A 21,406-nucleotide genomic window follows, 5' to 3' on the forward strand; every position below is an offset into this window, starting at 1 on the left:
TGACAGTTTACAAAACGGCAAGAGAATACAATCTTGTAAATGATGAATAGGAGGCAGGACAGTCTTTTCAGCTTAAAGCATATTGACTGTCTTTGAATGTTCACTTTTGAGAATTCAGTGGTTTTACATTTTATTTTACACCAGTCATGCTGGACTTCTCAGTGTCTGTTTTTGGACACACAGTCATGCTAGTGACCATGACTGATTGTTGTTTATGTGCTTGGCAAAACACACTTGAGTATAATATACTGTATAATGTGCTGTCCATTCCAAAATATAATACATGTGTTTATTTTTAGAGGAATGTAAAATTGATATTTCGACTTCATTAAACACTTTTCCTCCCCAACCTGACCTGACTTGTGCTCCGTTACAAGATACAACGTAATATTTCTGTTCTGTAGTCTGAACCAGCGTCTGGGCTAGCCAAGAGTACATAAAGACATATTTGATAAAACTTTACCTGGTCCAAACAAGTTGACTGCAGTTAACAGCCTTAACTGTATAGTACATTTCTACACATAGTGGCTTTGAAACAGCCTAATGCTTTGTGGGTTTGTACAAACTACTTGTGTTGACTTCAGAATAGTCTATCAGCCATATTGTTAGTCATGACGCAGTGGTGTTGAATAGGATTACAGAATAGATGATGGCATAGTTTGGCAAACATGGAAGCAAATAAGAGACATATGCATTCGGTTACAGGTTGCTTAAATGCGACTGGTCAAATCCGACAGCACATACCAGCTGCCTAGGACAGGGTAGGCAATCAAGCCTCAGTGCATTGAACTGACTTCTGGTCTATTAGGACACAGTCTGTCATTTATGTAAGCCAAGAAAGTGGTTTGAAAATTGAGACCCAAAGGTGACTAGCAGGGAAAAATTTTTTTTTTTTTTTTGACTGGAATTGGTAGATCTGATTTTGACCAATAGAATTTGAGCAATGGGAATCTTTTTTTGTTATCACTGAGATTCTATACAATGAATTTTTGGATATGAATTTGTGAACATTGAAAAAAAAATATGCTTTTGAAATTAACCGCAAATCAAAAAATGTATTATTTTAATTTCAAAGAGGTGAATTCAAAGCAAAAATGCATGGTTTAAAGTAAATTAAACAAAACGGTAAATAACATTTAAAGTAAAACATTTCAGTGCTGTGAATTCAGTGGTGTTTAAATTCCAATATTAGGTATACTCATTGTATTTGCTTCCATAGACAAACATCAGAGTGTGCTACACTAGATTAGTAATAGACTTGGAAATAGCTCTTAGGTTTGTTTCAGCCTGCATGCTGTTGTTGGGTGGGGTTTACTGCATCCGCACAATTCAAAGAGTGACAAGTAAGCTGTCATTCACAGGAAAGTCTATTTCAATAGTCTGATTGTCTGCATGTTCTGGCACTTTTTGTATTGTGTTGTATTGTATGTGGTACTCTAGTACCCACCCATCTGACAAATAAATTAAAAACAATGGCAAAAATGTTTGACAGTCATTTCCAAATCCATGTGATTGATAACAACTATATCTAAAATGTCTATTTTTCCTCATGCCTTTCATTTGAATGAAGTCAGAAGAAGGTTGTGTACATTTAATGTAAACAAGTGACAATTGGAAAAAAGAGTAAAAGCCCTTAACGCCTGAGCTTGTTTGATCGAATAAGTGAGATCAGTGCTCCGTCATCAGAGCAAAGTGTTAGTGGAGGTTTTCCAGAGCTATAATCATGCTGCTGGAGGCCAAAACACTGATATCATGTTTCTCCTCTGACACTGCAACTTTGTCACCCCAAGGCTCAGGAAAGATAAAATGTGCTTTTAAAAGAGAGAGCCTGCATGTGTATGCTTCAGTGTAGATGCGTCAGCACAGGTACAGGATTGAATCTGAAGAGCTTGTTTTTGTGTTTTCTGAAAGCCCTGGGCACGAATGTTAAGAATCCCAAGGACAATGGGCAATCATTGACTCAGAGGAAATGCCATTAAAGGAGTCAGTGAGTGAGCCACAGGGAGGACAGCAATCAGTAAGGGCTATTTCTGGAATAGCTCCATCATCGCTCAGATGACTGTTTTGAAGAGCTTTTGTGACTTTCAGTTTAAGTATTTATTTAATTATTTCCAAGATTAGTTATTTCAGTGTTTACTGAGGACAACATTCTCTCTTTTGTTTGTAATGTCCTGCTTCCCCATTAGGAGGAGGTGCCTGGTACACACAGCTTGCTTCAGGGTAAAAAGCATCTCCACTGATGCAGCAACAAGCCTGCTGTTCTAACATTTTAGGCCTCTGTCGCCCATTTCTCCTCCATTTAAACAAAGAGGCAGATGGACATTGTGTAAGTTCTTCTGCAGACTTTAAACCTGCATGTATAATTTAAAGAGCATCTACACACTGACTGTACAGAGAAGAAGCATTGCTACACTGACCTCTGCAGGTTGAAAGGTTTGTGTCTGTTGTTGAAACAACCATCGTCACAGTTGGGTGTGGTTAGGTGTGGTGTGCTTGTGATAACAACCTTCTGTGATGTGGCATTGCACAATATTACTGTAATGTGAAAGGCTGCACAGGATGGACAGGGAAAAGCAACAGCCATTGCAATGCAGCCACTATGTAAACCTTATCATTATATGAACAACACTGCAATATATTGATGTCTTTATATGATGACTGCATACAGCAGCAGCAACACATGAAGGTGAAAGTTCCAAAAAAGAGAGCAGAAATGCCACATAATGCATCGGGGGACACATACACTGTCATCAGTTAACTAAAATTATCATAAAATAAGATGTGCCAGGATCAGCCTGCTTGGGCTTATGTGAGAAGAGGAGAGCAAGCAACACAGCCAGTCATATGACATCACACACATACAAATGCAAAAATAAAATTTTGAACGTGTGTGTGTGTGTGTGTGACGTTCTGTAGTCTCATTTAGCCACTTGTTAGCAACCGCTGTTTTTAAGACACAAAGACGCTTCAAAGATCACAAGTGAAATATTTACTGACATATTTTGTCAGAGGACAAAATGGGTAAATCTCTTCAGCTTGTGTTCACCACTGACCTCATTTCAGGCTTATAACCAAAAACCCATTGACTTTGAGACAAGGGAACCCAAAGCTCTAACTCATTTGTGGGTTTAACGACTCATCCCTGGGGCACTCTGTTGTCACTATCTACAGTGATATGTAGCCTGTGTCTAGTTACTTTGTTTAAGTGTAAGATGAAATTGTGAAATCATGGACTAACTGGCAACCAGATCTATAATACTGAGTGAACTCTAGAGGACAGGCAGCCAAATCACTGCTGCAAACTGCACACATTATCAGTCTGAAGAAGTAAAAATGGAAGACAGAGAGTTGAATGTTTCCATCTGGTTTGTGTCCTGGAGATAGAGAAGATTTTTAAAGGTACTGGAACAGTTTTATTTTTTTGTCTTGCCTGACAAGGCTGTTCATTTAGAAAGATTTTCAATGTATGTGAAGAGGGTCTACTGAGTCATGACTAAACATCTTTTAAGAGTGTGTGTGTACGAGGGAATGTGTGAGAACATGCTTGCCTTTGAAACTGACTATTTTCTTTGTGTCTTCCTGTTACATGGTCATGGTGACTGACAGTGGGGAAATGCATTAGTGCGATGGTAGGAGGGATTACAGTGACCCCGCCTAGAGGCAAACAGACTGCAACCACATAGTGTCTACCACAAAGCTAGAGGAAGGAAATGCTTACACACACAGTCTGTGGCGCACACTCATACAGTACATGCTCTGAGAGAGGTCCTTTTAAGGAAAAGGCCCTGCTCTTACCCGAGTGCTGAGTGGAGCAAAGGAAATGCCTTCAAATACAGAAATATAAATACATACACACATTTACACTTTATTGTAACTGCATGTCTGCAATAGGTCCTAAGATTCTCACAAGATTGTATGCTTCTAAAAACAGTCTACTACATCTGTTCAGAGTTTAAAGGACACTTGATATTCTGTGTTTGTACTGTAGACACTGCTACAGCACTGATAATCCAATCTACTGTGATACACTGCAGTGTGAAGTCTTGCTTGTTTGATTTAACATGTAAAAGTTTTAGAAGCACTACTTTAGTATAACTGTAAACCCCTGCACTTTTGGTTTAAAGGTCCATTATTCATTAGGATATGACAGTTGCTGAAACCTCTGGTGGCTTTACTTCCCAAAGATTAAACACACATTTCACATGTCTATTAAGAACTCTGTCACGGAATTGGACCTCTGGTCACACGCCTGTTCAGCGTTTATAGATGTGTACATGTGTGCCACTTTAGTCTGGCAAATTTGGAAGCTGTCTCACCTCTCGTTTTTTCTATTTTCTCTCTCTGTTTCTATTTCTTTCTCTATCTGCCCTTCAGGCCGAGGCCAGGCTGGCAGCAAAGAGGGCAGCCAGGGCAGAAGCCAGAGAGATCCGCATGAAGGAGCTGGAGCGACAACAGAAAGAGGTAGAAGTCTAGTACACTCTCACATTTAAAACTGATACAACAGACACTGTTTGGCTAACTATGATCTAGTGGCTCATGTTGGTTTAATCAAAGAGTTTTATCCACTAAACCCAGGTCAGCATAATTATGCAGCATTATTTCTTTCAGGTTTGTCAAACTAGGTGCTCCTGTGTGCCTCATAGCTTGATAATGCATGACCCTAAATAACAAGAGGCTTTCAGCAATCTTGTGCATACTCTGTTGGCAGTTCAGACCTAAAGCATTTCCTGTCAACACTGCTTTACACTGTTAAGCTGGGACTCTTAAATCCCGAGGGTCATGGGTCAGAGGTGGAAACAGACTGCATTAACTGCAGCACTGAGGAGCACTGCTGGGGATTTTCCAACAACCTAATTGTTCATAGAAAGTGCAGAAAAAATCTCGAAAATTGAATCAAACACATCATGTACAAATTGATTCAGGATGAACTATTTTAACAGCTGCCTCCTTATCAATCAATTCTGTACTAAAATGCTAGCACCTTTTCCCCAGGATCCTGTGGATTTCTTGTGAGTAACTATTACTGCAAAAAGTTGATTTGCAAATCTCCAAATTAACAGAGACACCAAATATGGAATGATTTCTTCTTGGGGTCAATCTGAACATGAAATCTCTCTTATTACAATGCAAAACATTGGGAGTATGGTTGATGTCATATATTTCCCATACTGTCTTGATTAAAGTGGATTTGTGTTAAAGCCACTCTTCGAACTATACAACATATTAAAGTGAGTGAGATTAGTAGGTGAGGTATTTTTACCTCTTAAGGGCTGTCCACACTATAAATAAGGCATGCACAGATTTTTAACTTCTGGACCGATACCGATGTTCAAAATAACAGTTTGGTCGATAGCTGATGGCTGATACCGATGTGTTTTTGTTGTTGTAGTTGTTGTTTATTTTGTTTTTGTTGTTTGTTATTCCTCTTTGGTGCCAGGGAAACAGAGAAATCTTCATTAAAAAAAAAAAATAACGAAAGAGTTTTAACGTCATTCAGTCCTTCATTACACTGAGTAAGCCCAAATTCATACTCATATGAAACAATAACCTTATTTTACATAAAAGACAAATTTAACTGCTTCAGAAGCATTTTTACTATATATTTTATGTCACAATTTCCTTCTTAATGTCTGTTTTATTTTGCTGTGAAGACGTCAACACATTTCCCCTTCAAACAGCTGTATTTATTCAAGTTTCTCAAATCATGAGAATGTTATAATTTACCTTAACTCAATACTCATTTTTACTGAATGGAGATTGAATGCATCATAATGTAACTTGATGCCACCTCCGTTAACTGTTAGCTCCAGCCACTGGCTGCTAATGGCTAACGCTAACTAGCTCTCCTTCTGCTGATTTCAACAGAGATTTGTTGTTCACAATGTAGCATTATCAGGGCAGCAATAGGGTGTGTTCTGATGCGATGATAGTGATTTTACAGTGACCCTCTGTCGCGACAGTGTCCGGGGGAACCTCTCTGTTCATCCCAGAAACGTGTTTTATTGTCACAGAGGTGACAGGACACTATTTGTCTGAAGCCCTGCTTTTTAGCTTTTGCTAAATTGATGCAACGGGAAAACATCGGCCACTGCCATCGGTGAATGTCATCTTATTTGCCAGTGGGCACATGGCCATCAACAAGGTGAAAATCAGCCAGTACTGATGTGCCCTGATAAATCGGTGCATCCCCACTGTAAAAATATTGTTTTAAAAATTAAAAAAACAAAATTAAAAGCCACAACTGTAAAGACAACAACAGTGGTGAAAGATGTCATTGGTATCACTTTCAGAGCGACTTGATGAACGATAAAACACTGACCAATCATTTCCTAAGCTGCCAACTGAGCTGAAGCATGCAATGTGTGCTTGGCATCACTGTTCACAGAGCTTTATCCTTCATCAGTGTGGATGCTCACATCGTTATTGTTGAGGTTATCATTATTGTTACTGTTTTTGGTATGGCCAACCCTTCAGTCACCAGGCTCCATTGTTTTAGGAAATATTAAGCAAGTAAAAACTTGGTTAAGTGACTGGTAAATGTGAATGTTTTCCTCACTATGTAGCTTCCTGCTGTGAGCTTTAGCACACAGCCAAAGCAATGAGATGAAAGTCCTCAAAGAGGCTCACTAATAAATCTTTCAAGAAGGGTTTGAACCGTCTCCAGTTTATCTCAGACCAAACTGAAAAATTCCTGCAAGACTTTTAATGGAAACTTCAAGTCACACATTTAATTGGAACTCTTTTGTGTAGCTCTGCCTCTTTGGATAACTACATACAGTACATACTAGCCACTGTGGTTGATGCTCTGACAGCTTGCTTACCTCCAGAAATGATTGGGCAGAACAGAAGAGCCTGCTGCTGTGTAAAAGACGTATTAAGTTTGTGGTATCTTTTTATTTCAAATAACTTAAAGATCAACCAACATCTAGTGCAAAATTTACACATTATTGTTTATACTAAGACTGAAGAGACCCTAAATCTCTGGTTTGTACCCTCTGCTACCTCCACTGCCAGTGTTGGCACGAGCGCTGCATTCTGATTTGTGTTGAAACAGGTGCAAAGCAAAAAGTGTGTGTGTGTGTGTGTGTGTGTGTGTGCGTGTGTGCGTGTGTACTGCAGGTCAGTGGTGTGTTACTTGAGTTTCTCTGTCTCTAGTTTAGCACCCCTGATCTGTACCATGGGGAGTTGTGCTTTTCCTAGCTCACTTTTCTTAGCCTGAGGTAATCCCATACACACAAACAGACTGCTGCCTCTCACCTGTTAAAATTGAACTCTTAAAGGTTCCTCTGTCCAGAGACGATTTGGAAGTTAAGACCGCTGAAACTGGAATTACATGTAACCCTGGAGGCCTTGGACCTAAATGACCTTTAAAATGATCAAGTCAGGCCTTCTATGTACCCTTAAGGTGTTTATGTTGTTGGAGTTGGGAAAAAAATATAAGTCCTCTGCTAGGGGTTGGCAGCATGGACAAAATCATCTGTCACAGTCTGTGTAATGTTTTCTTGTGATATTTATATAGATTGCTGCAATACATATTAACAATATCAACAGCAATACAGGCTTCCTTTCTCCATGGTGATAGGTTTGACAGGTGTAGTTTGGTAGATAGAAGACAATTCCTACATAAAACTGCTCACAATAGGGTCTATGGATGTCTTCAGAAAGACCTCAATGACTCGGCACATTTGGGGAACGAGTACCTCGCCCGGTATGGGGACGCTGTGGCCCCCCTTTGGAGCCAGACCTGTGGGGGAGCTCGCCGGCGAGTGTCTGGTGGCCGGTCAGGCTCAGCCCAAATGAGTAACATGGAGCCAACACCCTGTGGGCCCACCAGGAGCTGGTGCTGGAGGTGAAGTGGTACCAACTAGATATAGTGGGGCTTACCTCCACACACAGCACTGGTTCTGGAACCAAACTCCTGGAGAGGGGCTGAACTCTCGCTTTTTCCGGAGTTGCCCACAATGAGAGGCACTTGGCGGTTGTGGGGATACTCACAAGCCCTTGGCTGAGCGCCGCCATGTTGAGGTTCTCCGCGAAGAATGAGGGGGTTGTCTCGTCTCGAAGAGAAGGTCTCTGACTGTTAGTGTGTATGCACCGCACAGCAGTACGGCGTACCCGGCCTTCTTGGAGTCTCTGGGTGGTGTCCTGGCAGGGGTGCCGGCTGGGGACTCCATAGTTCTTCTGGGGGACTTAAACAATCACGTGGGCAATGACGGAGAAACCTAAAGGGGGTGATGGGGAGGAACGGCCTGCCTGGCCTGAACCCGAATGGTGTTTTGTTATTGGACCTCTGTGCGAGTCATGGATTGGCCATAACAAACACCATGTTCGAGCACAGGGAGGTTCATAAGTGTACCTGGTACCAGAACACCCTAGGCCAAAGATCGATGATCGACTTCTGGTCGACTGTGGTCGTATCATCAGATTTGCGGCCGTGTGTCTTGGACACTCGGGTGAAGAGAGGAGCAGAGCTGTCAATTGAGTTGGATGAGATGGCGGGGGAGGCTGCCGGACAGACCTGGTAAACCCAAACGTGTAGTGAGAGGGTGAACTGGGAATGTCTGGCTGAGGCCCCTGTCTGTGGGGTTTTCAATGGATGGATTATCTTCAGTAACCTGGTCATGTTTTCTTGGCAGACACATTGCTGTAGAGTTTAAATGTATTTTTTGTTGCTTTAACCACCACAAACCGAGTACCATCTAGTTCCATTATACTGGAGAGAAGGCGCACATCTCTATGGCCTATATCTTCAACACTCAGCAGCTCACACCAAAACGTACCTGTAGTGATAAATAGCATTACAGGTAAGAGGAAAAACATGTTGCTTTTTTATTTTGGGGTGAACTGTCCTGTTAAAAGGATAAAACACTCAGATGGAAATGACTGTATTCGTCTGATCCTAAGATTTAAATACTTGGAAAAATCAAGGTACTCTGTCGCATTATTTTTAAAACACTGTAAATTAAATACTGACATAAAGAAAATCCACTCATGGGTGTACATTGCCCACAATGAACTAGTGTAACCACAGATAATAGGATAAAGGATAGCTACTTTACTTCAGTTACAAATAGGGCTTTATAAAAATACTATTTGTATGGTTTTGCTTATGGCCAAACACGGCAAGCATTCTTTGACTTAATGCAATGTGCAATGGACCCATTTTGGTGGCTGCTACAATCCATACAGTCGAGGTGTGGTGAAGTCGATCATGGTATATTTTAAGGAGTTTGTAGTTCAGCATGCTGAAGAATTACCAAAATATTTTCAAGTATGGCTACATTATACACCTGTAGTGTCTGGTGGCATCTTACTCCATCTGTATCGTATCACTTTAAGGGTACCGGTATTGGTAATACTATTGTAATCTTTTAAATGATATCCAACCCTGGTTACAAGCCATAAAGCAAAATTGCTGATGGTTGACAAATTTCTATCTCTTAACAGTATATATCATCCCATTACCCAACACTATTCTCTCTTCCCTTAAAAAAATGTCCACTTTACATCCCTCTGATCTGTTTTACAAAAGAGATTTGCTGCTTATCATTACAGCAAACCCTTTTCCCATTAAGGTGTACTGGGATAATCAGCATTCCAGCAGCACTCAATTATTCAGCAATCAAAACACAGGTGATGAACCTCAACAACAGCAATCTCTGTGCACACACACATACACCAGTCATACGCACTGGATTAAGGGTCATTGTTAAGCTGGGTCTGGTCAGGCTGTAAGCGTGTCTGTGCATGTTTGTGTGTCCCTTAAACCCTTTAGCCGAGTTCTAAAGTAGCTTAGCAGGTTATGTTCCTTGGTCCAGCCTCCAGTGGAGTAGTTGTTGTCACCACCGTGTTGTTGACATGAGCGATGGGTTGCTTGTCTCACAACCACCGTCGGGACTTTTGGACGTTGTATCACACACTGAAGACAGGACTTAACGGTCGATTATTGGCTGTATAGCAACAAACGAGAACTGCGTGGTTGCCTCCATTGTTCCGAGCTCAAATCTCAGTGCTCCATAATCCTGCCTACATGACTGGCAGTGGTTTTACCTGCTGACTGCTGAAAGATGCAGCCTTTCCTGCTACGCTGAGGGCAGCAGGACGGCTGGGCGTCGGCTGGCAGGGAGGGGGCTAAGGGCTGCCCTCACCGGGCGCCCAGGGACCCCTCCGATCAAGCGGGGAATTTCGGTGAGTTGAGCAGAAAGGGTGCAAACATGTGAGCTGATTGTGTAACTTATGACGGAGCCTTGGCTCACTTGCTAATTAGGTGTCCAGACACGTAATTGGAGATAAGTAAGCAGACGCGATCCTCCAGTCAGTTGTTGATCTGTTCTGCACTATTCATTGAGCTTTTTTTCCACATTATGCTCTTGCACATCTTAATTTTTACATTTTACAACTGTCAGTAAAAGTGGAAAATGGCATATTTACTTTTTTAATAGATGATACCTTTTGTAATCTGATGTCAAAGGTCACTGCAGAGCGAGTTTGAAAATCAGAGCTCATGTAGCACAGAAAGTTGCCATGAATTTATCTGTTTTTTTTTGTTTTCACTATTGACAGAACTATAGGGATATGTTATGCAGAAATAATGTAAAAACAATTCATTACATTCTTGTACTTGTGACAGTAATGAATCACCCCACCATTCATGGTAAGATATTCTATAAATAAGTCTGACCTCGACAATTCTCCTGCTTGGAAGTAATGATGACTTTGCTGCACTTTGTCTAGTCATGAAAACAAAATTCTGCGTCTGCTGCAATGCAGAGGTCACCAGTGTGTGGAAGTGCCCTTTCATCTGAACCTATAAATTAAGAGGGCAAGAGTCTGTCCTCCATTGATAACCTAAGTGTTGTTGTTCCTGAACTGATGCAGCAGACAAAGAGGTCAGCTGCAAGACGATTTCTGAAAGCCAAAATTATAAAGCAGCCAATCCATGTATTGGGCAAGCATACAAGGGAGACAGTGGTAGTAAATCTGGATTAAAGCACTGAAGCGATGGAATGGAAAGTGCAGCAGAAAGGGTGGAGTGTGTTTTCAGTGTCTGGATTTGCTGGGTGGAGGTTTTGGAACAGGCTCCAGTGCTCTTTTTTTAAATATATCAGCGAGTGTGTTTGTCTCACTAGTGAAAGAGTGCAGACAATGATTTGATCTGATTTAAGTTAAACGAGTTGTGATATTACAGTTGTGGGGCAGATGTGTTTATTGTCATTTCCATTTTTTATTGTAAGTAATGTGTCCATGTCTGTTATAAAAATGAAGATAGCACACCATCTTGGGGGCTTACTGACACACAGTGATAAACAGGCCTTCCTGGCATCATTCCTCAGACTACTGTTGTAGGGAGGTTGACAGAAACGAGAGGATACAGTGAACAGCAGGTGATTGGATTTAAGTGTCCCTGCACAAGTTAACTCCCAGTACAGATGAAAAAGTTGTACAGATCCCAAGGTTTCTTGAGATACCTTCAATCCTAGCATTGCATGTTTAGAATAATACACAAGACATATAGAATAGATAATCTCATGCAATATTGCAGCCATAAAAACATTTTGGATTCGAATACTTCACACTACATTAGAAGTGTGCTATAGCTTTTAAGTAATGAAGAGTGAAGTGCAGTGGAGTGCTTGGTGATGACAAAGTACCTGAACAAGAAATACCATCAAACTTCAATTAAAAGCCGAGTCCCAATGACACGCCAAGTCCTTTTGCAAGCCGAGTGTGGCTACACATTTTGACAAATAAAGTGTGTTTCAATTTGATACCAAGTCTGGTTGCAAAGCAGTTTATTTCTTTTTAGGCTATAGATGTTCTTTGGATGTATAAAACCTCTTAAAGCCCAGTGGTTTGTTGGCTACCCGCTTGAGCTAACATTAGTTAGTTGCTTAGATTGTGCATACAAATAAAAATGTTACTTTTATTATTATAGAGATGCTACATATTGGGGGGGCATAGCTCATAAAATCAAGACAAACATTCATTTTGTGATAAAAGCACCAAATTTGGCACATATATAAAAACTGTTTCCGCGACAACTTTTGAACCAAAGGAGCTACAAATGCAAGCTTGGTATCTGTTTTGTGTTTTTTGACCATGAGAAATATGTTGGAATCCTTATTTTTATGATTGGATGCATCAGGACCCCTAATTTGCATATTTCCATGGTGGCCACCTAAAATAAGATAAAACTCTTATGGCAAACTTAGTTTCAGTTTTATATTTTAAAGCAAAAGAAACACATTGGAACACTTAGATTTATGATTTATTCTTCAATCATATTGTATTTTATTTATACTCTTTAATACCAAAAATTTAATATATACATTTTCACCCAGATTGAGTTGTAAGGATGAGCTGTTTCCATGTTTTGATTTCATGTTCAGAGAGATGTTGTATGCCCACTTTATCCACAGTCAAGTTCATGTGACGTATGAATCCTGGACAATACTCCTCTGACCACAAGCATGTATTCACGCACTGAGAAAAGCATAAACATAGCCAGCCGGTCAGGACGTGCCTACCTGAATACATGTGGACCCCACAGCATATAGGGAGGGGGATTCCCGTGTCCAACATGCTACACTCTCTTCAGTGAGTGGTGTGCAGTAGGAGCAACACGGCCCCTAGGTAGAGGGCTCCACCTGTGCTCATGGAACTAGGGTTATACAATAATATTGTAATTGGGTACAGTGGGTTGAGCCTGATGAATGAACACCCTGTCACAACATAACATCAACCCAGCCTCACTGAGCCTGACCGGCTAAAGGTTAGTTGCCGTAGCTCACCTACTCCTTTAAAACCTAGGCCACTGCAGTGGAGAAGTTACCAAACCAAGTTGCGATACCGTATCTGATGATAACAGTATCACAACTTGGTTTGGTAACTTGCCTGTAAAATTGGAAGCACAACTCCAGAATTTGATTGGACGAGCAGGAAAAATTATCGGCATGCCACTGCCATCCTCTCTCCAGGAGATATTTGACGAGACGGTGAGGAGGCAAGGCCGCAAAATTGCTGGTGACCCAAACCACATCCTTCACAGCGAATATGAGTTGTTGCCCTCAGGCAAAGGGTAAAGGGTACCAAACTGTAAGTTGAATAGATACAAACTGTCCTTCTACCTCGATCAAACTGTTAAATAATGCAGTGTGTGTGTGTGTGTGTGTGTGTGTGTGTGTGTGTAAGTGAGACATTGTAAAGGGATTGTGCAATAAAACTGATGGTATAGGGAAGTGCAATAGAAAGTACTCCAATAAATTAATTTGTGCAATAGAAGTAGGCCTAATGATTGAATGGGGGAGTGCAATATTAGTAGTGCGATAGTGCAGACAATAAAGTAACTAAACTAAGTAGGGGGCCCCAGCCAACCCAGGTTATGAGCAACTGAACTCTTTGGAGCTGCTGGGGGTTAGGCCACCAGAGGATCTGTGATACAGTACTATCATGATACTTAAGTCATGATTCATTATTATTGAAATATTGCCATATGCTGAGTATTGGGATAAAATATATTGCAATATATTGGGATTTAATACTTTTTTTTAAACCGTAAATTATGTCCCCAAAGGAAATCGTTGTCAACCTCTGTTTTACCTAATAAGATGAATTTTTCAGTTTCTCCCTCTCAATTCAGATATTTTCTTTGTGGCAGGAAAGTGCATCTAGTGGACTGAAAAGCAATTGATTATACCAGCAGGCTACCAAAAGTTTATATTGTAATATAATAATTAATATTGATTTTAATTAATATTAATAATATTCATATTAATATGATATGATTGTATTTCCCATCTTTGCTGAGCCAGCTCACAGGTTCCTTTTTGTTGATTGGCAGCACTCAACAAAATTACTAAAGAACATGCTCCTACTACAACTTAATGCTTAACTGCAAAATACAGTTAAAATTATAATGCATATTTCACTTATCATGTAAAGATTTTGTTTTATGATTTTAGTTTTGCTTTTTATGTGACACCATCAGAATCATCATAAGGAGATATTTAATGACAAAGGTGTAAATTTTCACAAATTTGGATTCTGTGGTTGTTATTTGTGCTCTAAGTCCTCGGTACCAGGATGTGTCAGAGGCCAGTTGCTTGTCACAAGACTCAGATCTGTAGTCATGGGAACACAGACTTCAAAGTGTGGCACTGGTACAACTTTCTGCCACTGATACCAACCTAAAGGAACCATGGGAAAATTCCTGCTAACCCCATCTCATAGGTCCTCAACAAATCTCCAGTGAACTTTCTGGGGTCAGTTACTATTGGTCCTGATGTGCAGCGGGGTACTTCACATTCCTGAGCACCTCTCATTAGCACAGACCTGCCTCTGTATGTCTTCTCTGCATGCTGTCTGCCTTTTTTGAAGTTTTAATTTCATTTCTGTCTTTATCACATCTCATTTTTGAGCTGATTTTTTTGTCCCTCTTTTCATGTTTGATATCCTCCTTTCTTCTTTCTCTACCTCTCATCGGTGTTGGTGTGTAGATCTTTCAGGTGCAGAAGGTAGGCTTCCTCTTGCTCATTTCCTCCTTGGACATCATTTGATATAAGCATGGTTATGCAGTTATCTTAGGCGTGTGCCAAGAAAATAATGGAAGTCTGTGATCTGAGTTCTGTTTTCTGAACTGTTTATTTCTTGCCTTCATTTCCTGTCTCTTCTTAGAAGTATTATGGCTTGGACACCAAATTAGATGACCGAGCGGACAGCAAATGGGGAGATATTGAACAATGGATGGTACAGTTTCTGTGCTGTGATAACAACACTAAAAAAACACCTCCCATTTACTAAATACTTTGCATGTGTCTCTTTGCCTCTGTACATATTTCGAAGCTTTTATTTCTGTCTGATGGAAGCTTTTGCAGTGTGCCGAGTCTCTCTTTTGAATTCCGGATAATTACTGTTAAGCCTTTTTAGAAAATAACAGATTATAAAGAATCAAAGCTTGGCCATTAATGATAATCCACTTATTCAAAGGAGCAGGGTGCCCGTTTGGCTTTGAATCAGCCTGACCATCTGGCCCCATTGGTGTTAGACTGCATGGGATTTACTGAGTTGAATTTACCATTTCAGTCACTTAGTCTGAATTGTCCCAGACCATCAGAGGTTCAGACACTGCAGTGAGGATGCTTACAGTGTGTGTGTGTGACTTGTAATTTGACTAACTGAAGTGTGTGTGTGTTTTGTTGTAATCATCTTACTGTATGCTGCAATTTGAGGTGAGAGTGTTACTGCAGCATGGGTGTCTCAGGGGTTTGTTGGCTGTATTAGAGGCTCAGAGTGATGGTTTTAACAACATGCATGCTGGATTGTGATCAAGCGTGCACTTCACTAGCAAGTAAGAAGTTATTTAAATTTGTTTAATGCAGACATTGAACAAACATATTCAAATGAACCAAACAGCAGGCGTTGCATCCTATTGTTTGCTTACATTACCTACAGTAGCGTATATTGTAGGGATCCAGACTGTTCCTACTGTTTAGCTAATATTAATCTTTCTTACCACTTAACACTTCATGTGGTGTCCAATTTTGTGTACATGCCTTCATCACCACCAAAACCATTTGAATGGATGACTATCTTGGCATCATGATGATGATCCTAAAACTAAATTAAAGGAACAGTTTGTAGGATTTAGTAGCATCTAGTGATGAGGATTGCTGATCGCAACCAGCTGAAACTTCTCCTATGTTCTGTGCTTGAACTCCCAGTTAGCAGTCCCTCAGTGTTCATTGTTCAGGAGGGAGCCGAAATATCTACAGAGGACTCTTCGTCTCCAAAATAAAAAGACCAAGAGATTAAAATGTTAAGGCACTGAACAAAGCATTTTCACATTACAAGTCAGTGCTTTTCTGATTATGATTGGATGGTTGTAGACAGCCACTCGCTCAGCACCTGCTAATGTGTGCTCACCTTTTTCTCTGAAAACTTAAGACCCAGGGCAGGAGTTTTTTAATGGAAGTTGAATTATGTTTTTATATTATCAGTAAAAACACTGAATGAGGCAGTTTCACATTAAATAATTATGTATAAGAACATGAAGGTCTTCGTAGACGACCTGCTCCCTATGCAGATATAAGTGATTCATTATAAAGTAAAGAAATCCCAAAGATTCTTATTTTCATGTGATTATACAGTAAAAAAAATCATTCATATTATATTAAATTCCATTTCTACCAGTTTTTTCCACTAAATCCTACAGACTGGACCTTTAAAACAAAGATTGCTAATGACTCAAACATTTTTTTGGGCTGTAATGAAAACATGCAACTTCTTCTTGGAGTGGTCACCACCCAATCAGTGAGAAGACTGACCTCTAAAATCTTCTTGTATCTCAAGCGACAGTTACCTCCTTCATCCATCTGTCTTGTTGAACTTTGACATCTCTCTCCACTTTTTCACCCTTCACCTCCTCTCTTCTCCATCTGCGTCCTTCCCCTCCCTCATCCAGGAGGACAGTGAGAGATACTCACGTTCTTCACGGATACACACGGTTTGTAGCCCTCCCTCTGTTTCCATCTCATGCCTTTCTTCTGTAATCTTGTCCTCCACCCCTTGCAAAATGTTATACATTATACATACAAATGTAAATCCTGGACAACTACAGGGTGAAATCCAGTATCTTTATGTTTGTTTATATGTTGTTTTTATGTTTGTGTGTTTAAATATTTGTGTATGTTTATACACAGACCATGACTACTCAAGTAGTGATCTATAAGTGATTGGAGTTAGATCCTAAATGAAAAAAGTAAACTATGCTGAATGCAAGAAAAAGAGATCGCTGTGCTGGATTGATAATGTAGGTACATTGTATAGTACAGGCAATTCCACCCTTACCCCAAAATATTTTTACCTGGCCTATTTAGAGTGAAATAGGGATGATTTATTTATTTTTATTTTTTTGAGGCCATCCTGAAAGTTAGCGTCATGCTGGTTTACTCGTCAAAAAGCCTATGTGATTTTTGCATTATTGCAGAAAATATTTCTTTATACAGCAGCTTTTTATTTGAGAATGAGCTGTATGACGGACCTGAAGTAAATCATAGAAATTTTCAGATATAATGCTTTATGTTTTCTTTGCTTTTTTGGCTTTGGTTTTAAACATAGGAGTTTTTATAAATTACATTTAATTTCTCATCTCAATAAAACAAAGCCCTCATAAAACAAACACATCAGATGAATACTGTTAATTGAACCATGTGTCTTTGCAGCAGGACACGTCCTGCCGTCATCCACTGTTCAGTGTCGAAGTTTACGTAAATCACAGGGTGACCATTTTCCAAACCCTAACCATCCATTTCAATCTCTCACTCTCTCACACAGCTCTCAGATGACGATGAGCGGATGTCAGTGGGAAGCCGGGGCAGTGTCAGGGTCAGTATCACACAAACAGCACATGCATTAAAAATCTATCTTTACACCTCTTTTTTTCCTTTCAACGATTTTCAAATACCTTTTTGCTTTTTGCCTCACCAAGTAGGACCTTGTTCTCTTGACCCATTGGTTATATGGGGGCAGTGTGTCTGTCCTCGGTAGCTTAACAAGGTGTGGTTGCACCTGGTGGTGACATTGATGTTGTGTCTTTTGCACAGTCGGATCTTGATGCAGTTGGGGCTTATGGTGGAGGGGTAAGGGTTGATATTCTGAAAGGACACACTGTGGATGAGTTTTTAAACTCACTACTTGAAGATTTGTTGTGTGAATGAGTCATTGTTTGACTAACAGCTGGTTCAAAGACCTCAAAGCATGCAGTTAATCTGTTTCGTCCTTGTGATGCAACAAGACATGGGGTTTGTATAGAAGGAAAAAGAATCGGTTTTATAACAGAAAGCACTTGTGTGTGCTCATTTTTATATTAACTAAATAATTAAATGGGTTTTAATGAGTTTAAATTCTGGTTATTGTATACAAGATGAAAGGGTATTTGGCGTTTATATTTTTTAATTTGTAATTGTAGAGGAACATTTATGATACATTTTGTGGACTTGACTTTGTTGCACCAGTATATAGGAAACAATACACAAATGTGGATTAACTTCAGTTTCCAGCCCAGTCACCAGGAGAAAATGTTGGCATTGTACATGTCTGCTCACCATGTTACCTTTGCACATTTCAGATGTATTCATATCAACATTTCTAAAGTGAGGTGGTATATGAGGTTTCTTTGTTATCTGGTGGAGTGGATGGTGGATGGCATGACACCTTGGCAGGACACCTGCCAAGCAGCAGATCATTGCAGACCACTGTTCATATCAAACAAAGCGGCTTTTTAGACACTTCACGTGGGTGTTTTGTAGCAAACCTTGGCTGTTTTTCTGGCGGGGATAGTGCTCCCAAAACCAGGTATTATAAGCCAAAACATGATCTTTTTTTAACCATGGCATGTTTTTGTGCCTTAACCTAAATACATGTTAACCACAGTGTTGTTTAAATGTACATTTTCAATGTATTCATTATATAATAACATGCAAATGTAACATCTCTGTGGTTTGCAGAAACGTGTACAACAGCAACATTTTTTTGTGGCAACTGGGTTGCAGTTTCGTGTGATCCTATCAAGCGATCATGTTTAGTCATGTTTTTGTTTCTGCTGTTGTGAAGGAACATTGCCTACTTTGGAGTCAGTTGGATTTGATTTTGACGAAAAAGAACACTGCGTTATAGAGCTACCATGATCCAACCAAAACATAGTCTGCACTATTTTAGGCTCTGATTTGTCTCAAAATACAAAGTGCCATATTCTGCTTTGCTGTGTAATGTGGAAAAATTCTTCATTCTAATCATTCTCATGGCTGAACGAGATCCGGGATGTTTGCCTCAGTGGGTTTATCAGTTGAATCAGTTGGTTTAGTCACATAACCTCATGTTAATACATTGTGGCCTTTTGTGTGCTTTTTACCACTGTCTGGCCAGTGCAGAGAGTTCATATGTGTTGTGTTTTTTTCACACGGCTTTACATGGGTGCTGTGCAAACAATACAGAAGTTTTGTGGTGAGAAAAGAATCATCCAGATTCAGTGCTTTCACCCTTGACCATTCTTCCTCTCTTTCTCTAATTCTAAGGACTCTTCATCACTTAAGAAGTCAAAGAAAAAGAAGAAACATAAGCACAAAGACAAAGATGTATGTCAAAGCTCAACCAGTAAATGCACAAGTGGCCCACACAGAAATGGCATCAGTGTTTCTCACTTGTGTTCTTTCTTCACAGAGGAACGGCTACGATGATGATTACAGTGTTATATCCAGCAGGGTCAGTAGCTGTGTGTTGAAATGATTGTGCAGACATTTGGTCTGTTTGCAGAATAAGGGAGAGCTTGTAAATCTCTAGGCAAACTGTCTCTCATGATCCTTCTCTTTGTCATGCTGTCAGAGCTCAAGACTCAGTGATGAAAGCAGAGTGTCTCGCTCCTCCAGGCTAGACCTAACGGTGCGTTTTGGCCCCCTCTCCTCCTTATTGCTGGATAGCTGTACATAGGCCTGTCACCATAATTACCTAATCGTACGATATGATATATGGACATGACCTTGATAATTATGCTGCGCTTGATATTGCCAGTTGTGTTTACATGCGTGTTTATTAAGAATGTCAACATGACGCTGGAAGAAATGGCAGGGTTTCTCCATTTTATTCTTTCCACCCCCACCTACTTGCATAAGTCTGAAGAAAAATAAAACACCTTGAAGAGAGCACAGTGTAGTTCACCGGTAGCCTGCAGTTACACATTAACAGTGACAGAGGCACAGTCCTGATAGTCGTTAGCTTGCCAACCCCTGACAATGAGCCAAAAATTCTGTTGTATGTAGTTTTACAACCTTATCCTAGGATAAAATGATGAAGTGATGACATTTTATGCCCAAAAGGTCAAAGGTCAGCTTCAATGTGACATTATGTTCTGCAAAAACACTTGCAACACTCAGTGTAGTTTCTCAGGAACAGAAGGGGAGACATTTGGTCAGATACTGAATTGGTGACACTAATCTTGGGTGCCCACCTTGAAGCATTCATGTTTTCACAGACATGGATGTAAACTGTAAGAGAAACTTGACTAGTGCGTGGAGGCATACAATCGCTGGATGGTAATTCTAGTTTAAAAATAAATTACATATTTTGTTCATATTCAAATTCCAATGTCTGAGTATTGTTGAGAATTAAAAGGTAATTGCTCTTAGAAATGTTGCACTTGCATTATCATACTATTATATTGCCATTATATCAATGGCAATGTCTCAAAATGACAATAATATCGTTTATCACAACTATTTCTGGAACAATATAGCATTCAACAAAAGTAGTTATTGTGACAGGCCTAGCTGTACAGTGACTGTCCTGAACATTATGTAGCTTAACTTTCTGTTTGATGAACCAGAGACAGTTTTCTTTGTACTGAGCGTAAACTGTTGAAACTATAGTGCATGTAATGTACTAACGGAGTGGAATTTTGTTTTGAATAACACATTTTGGAGGCAGAAATATTTTTATTGTTTTTAGGCAAATGCAGTAGGTGGAGACTAAAATACAGTGTTTTGGTGTGACCTGGCAACTTTGATTGGTTGTGTGTGGTCAGGTTGAAACAGGACATCACATGTTGCTACTATGCAGGCATGAAAAGCTTCTCATTGATTCAGTAATTTAAAATTAAATCTGAAGGGATGTCTTTGTCTTTGAAATTGACCAGATTTCTTATTTTCAATGTGTGCACTCCATTGGTGAGCAAGAATTTAGTCATGTGGAAAAGTGAATAGGACTTGACTACGATCGACAGCAATAAACCATAAGTAAAAGCCTACTTGAATTAAAACAACATGAAGAACTTGCAACATTAAACTACAAAGGACAGATTCCCAGGTAAAATGTAGAGCATAAAAGAATAAATGCCAGTAATAACAGCATTTCCATTTATCTTTGTAGTCATTCTTATAGAAGGAAGACAAGAAGCTCTTCAGTACAAATAATGTAACTTTTTTTAATATATAAAACCTCAGGAGGCTTGTGCTAGTCTTCCATGGCTTAATAACCTGGTTTTACTTAATTATTTCTACCTCTGACATAGTTGTTTAACCACCTTCATGAAGGACATGTGTTTTTTTAAACCCAGCAGTGATAAGTTTCCAAACTAGAGGCTATGTATCAGTATACTGTAACAGCATGTGATGTGTCAATAAGTTGAATCTAAGTGATGTTGAAACAGAGTTGAGTGCTCTCAGGTTTAGTGTTTGAGCTTCTGGTGTTTGATGCTGTCCCCCATGCTCCCCGACCCTCAGAGCTCCAGACTAAGTGATGACACCCGGGTGTCTCGTGGCTCCAGATTAGACCTGCAGCCGGTGGGTGACACTGCACTGGAGACTGTTTTTTCTCATACTACTAATGGCCTTTGGTGCACTTTCTCTTACTGTCTAGA

General features: G+C 39.9%; 1 protein-coding gene across 13 annotated transcripts in view; it reads left to right on the forward strand.

Annotated features, from left to right (window-relative positions):
• lrrfip1a (leucine rich repeat (in FLII) interacting protein 1a) overlaps window positions 1-21,406 on the forward strand; it is a 65,518-nt gene that overhangs the window by 21,766 nt on the left and 22,346 nt on the right. For 8 of the 13 annotated variants that reach the window (XM_049593419.1, XM_049593421.1, XM_049593420.1 and 5 more), the window contains exons 2-11: window positions 4,375-4,461; window positions 14,496-14,513; window positions 14,674-14,745; window positions 16,460-16,501; window positions 17,332-17,382; window positions 17,601-17,636; window positions 19,071-19,130; window positions 19,216-19,257; window positions 19,378-19,434; window positions 21,270-21,329. In XM_049593419.1, the coding sequence (XP_049449376.1) occupies window positions 4,375-4,461; window positions 14,496-14,513; window positions 14,674-14,745; window positions 16,460-16,501; window positions 17,332-17,382; window positions 17,601-17,636; window positions 19,071-19,130; window positions 19,216-19,257; window positions 19,378-19,434; window positions 21,270-21,329 (525 nt within the window). The remainder of the gene's footprint in view (window positions 1-4,374; window positions 4,462-14,495; window positions 14,514-14,673; window positions 14,746-16,459; window positions 16,502-17,331; window positions 17,383-17,600; window positions 17,637-19,070; window positions 19,131-19,215; window positions 19,258-19,377; window positions 19,435-21,269; window positions 21,330-21,406) is intronic. The other 5 variants (XM_049593422.1, XM_049593413.1, XM_049593409.1 and 2 more) reach the window with 4 other exon arrangements.

This window comes from Epinephelus fuscoguttatus, linkage group LG13 (genome assembly GCF_011397635.1).
Source record: "Epinephelus fuscoguttatus linkage group LG13, E.fuscoguttatus.final_Chr_v1".
Taxonomy (NCBI): Eukaryota; Metazoa; Chordata; class Actinopteri; order Perciformes; family Serranidae; genus Epinephelus; species Epinephelus fuscoguttatus.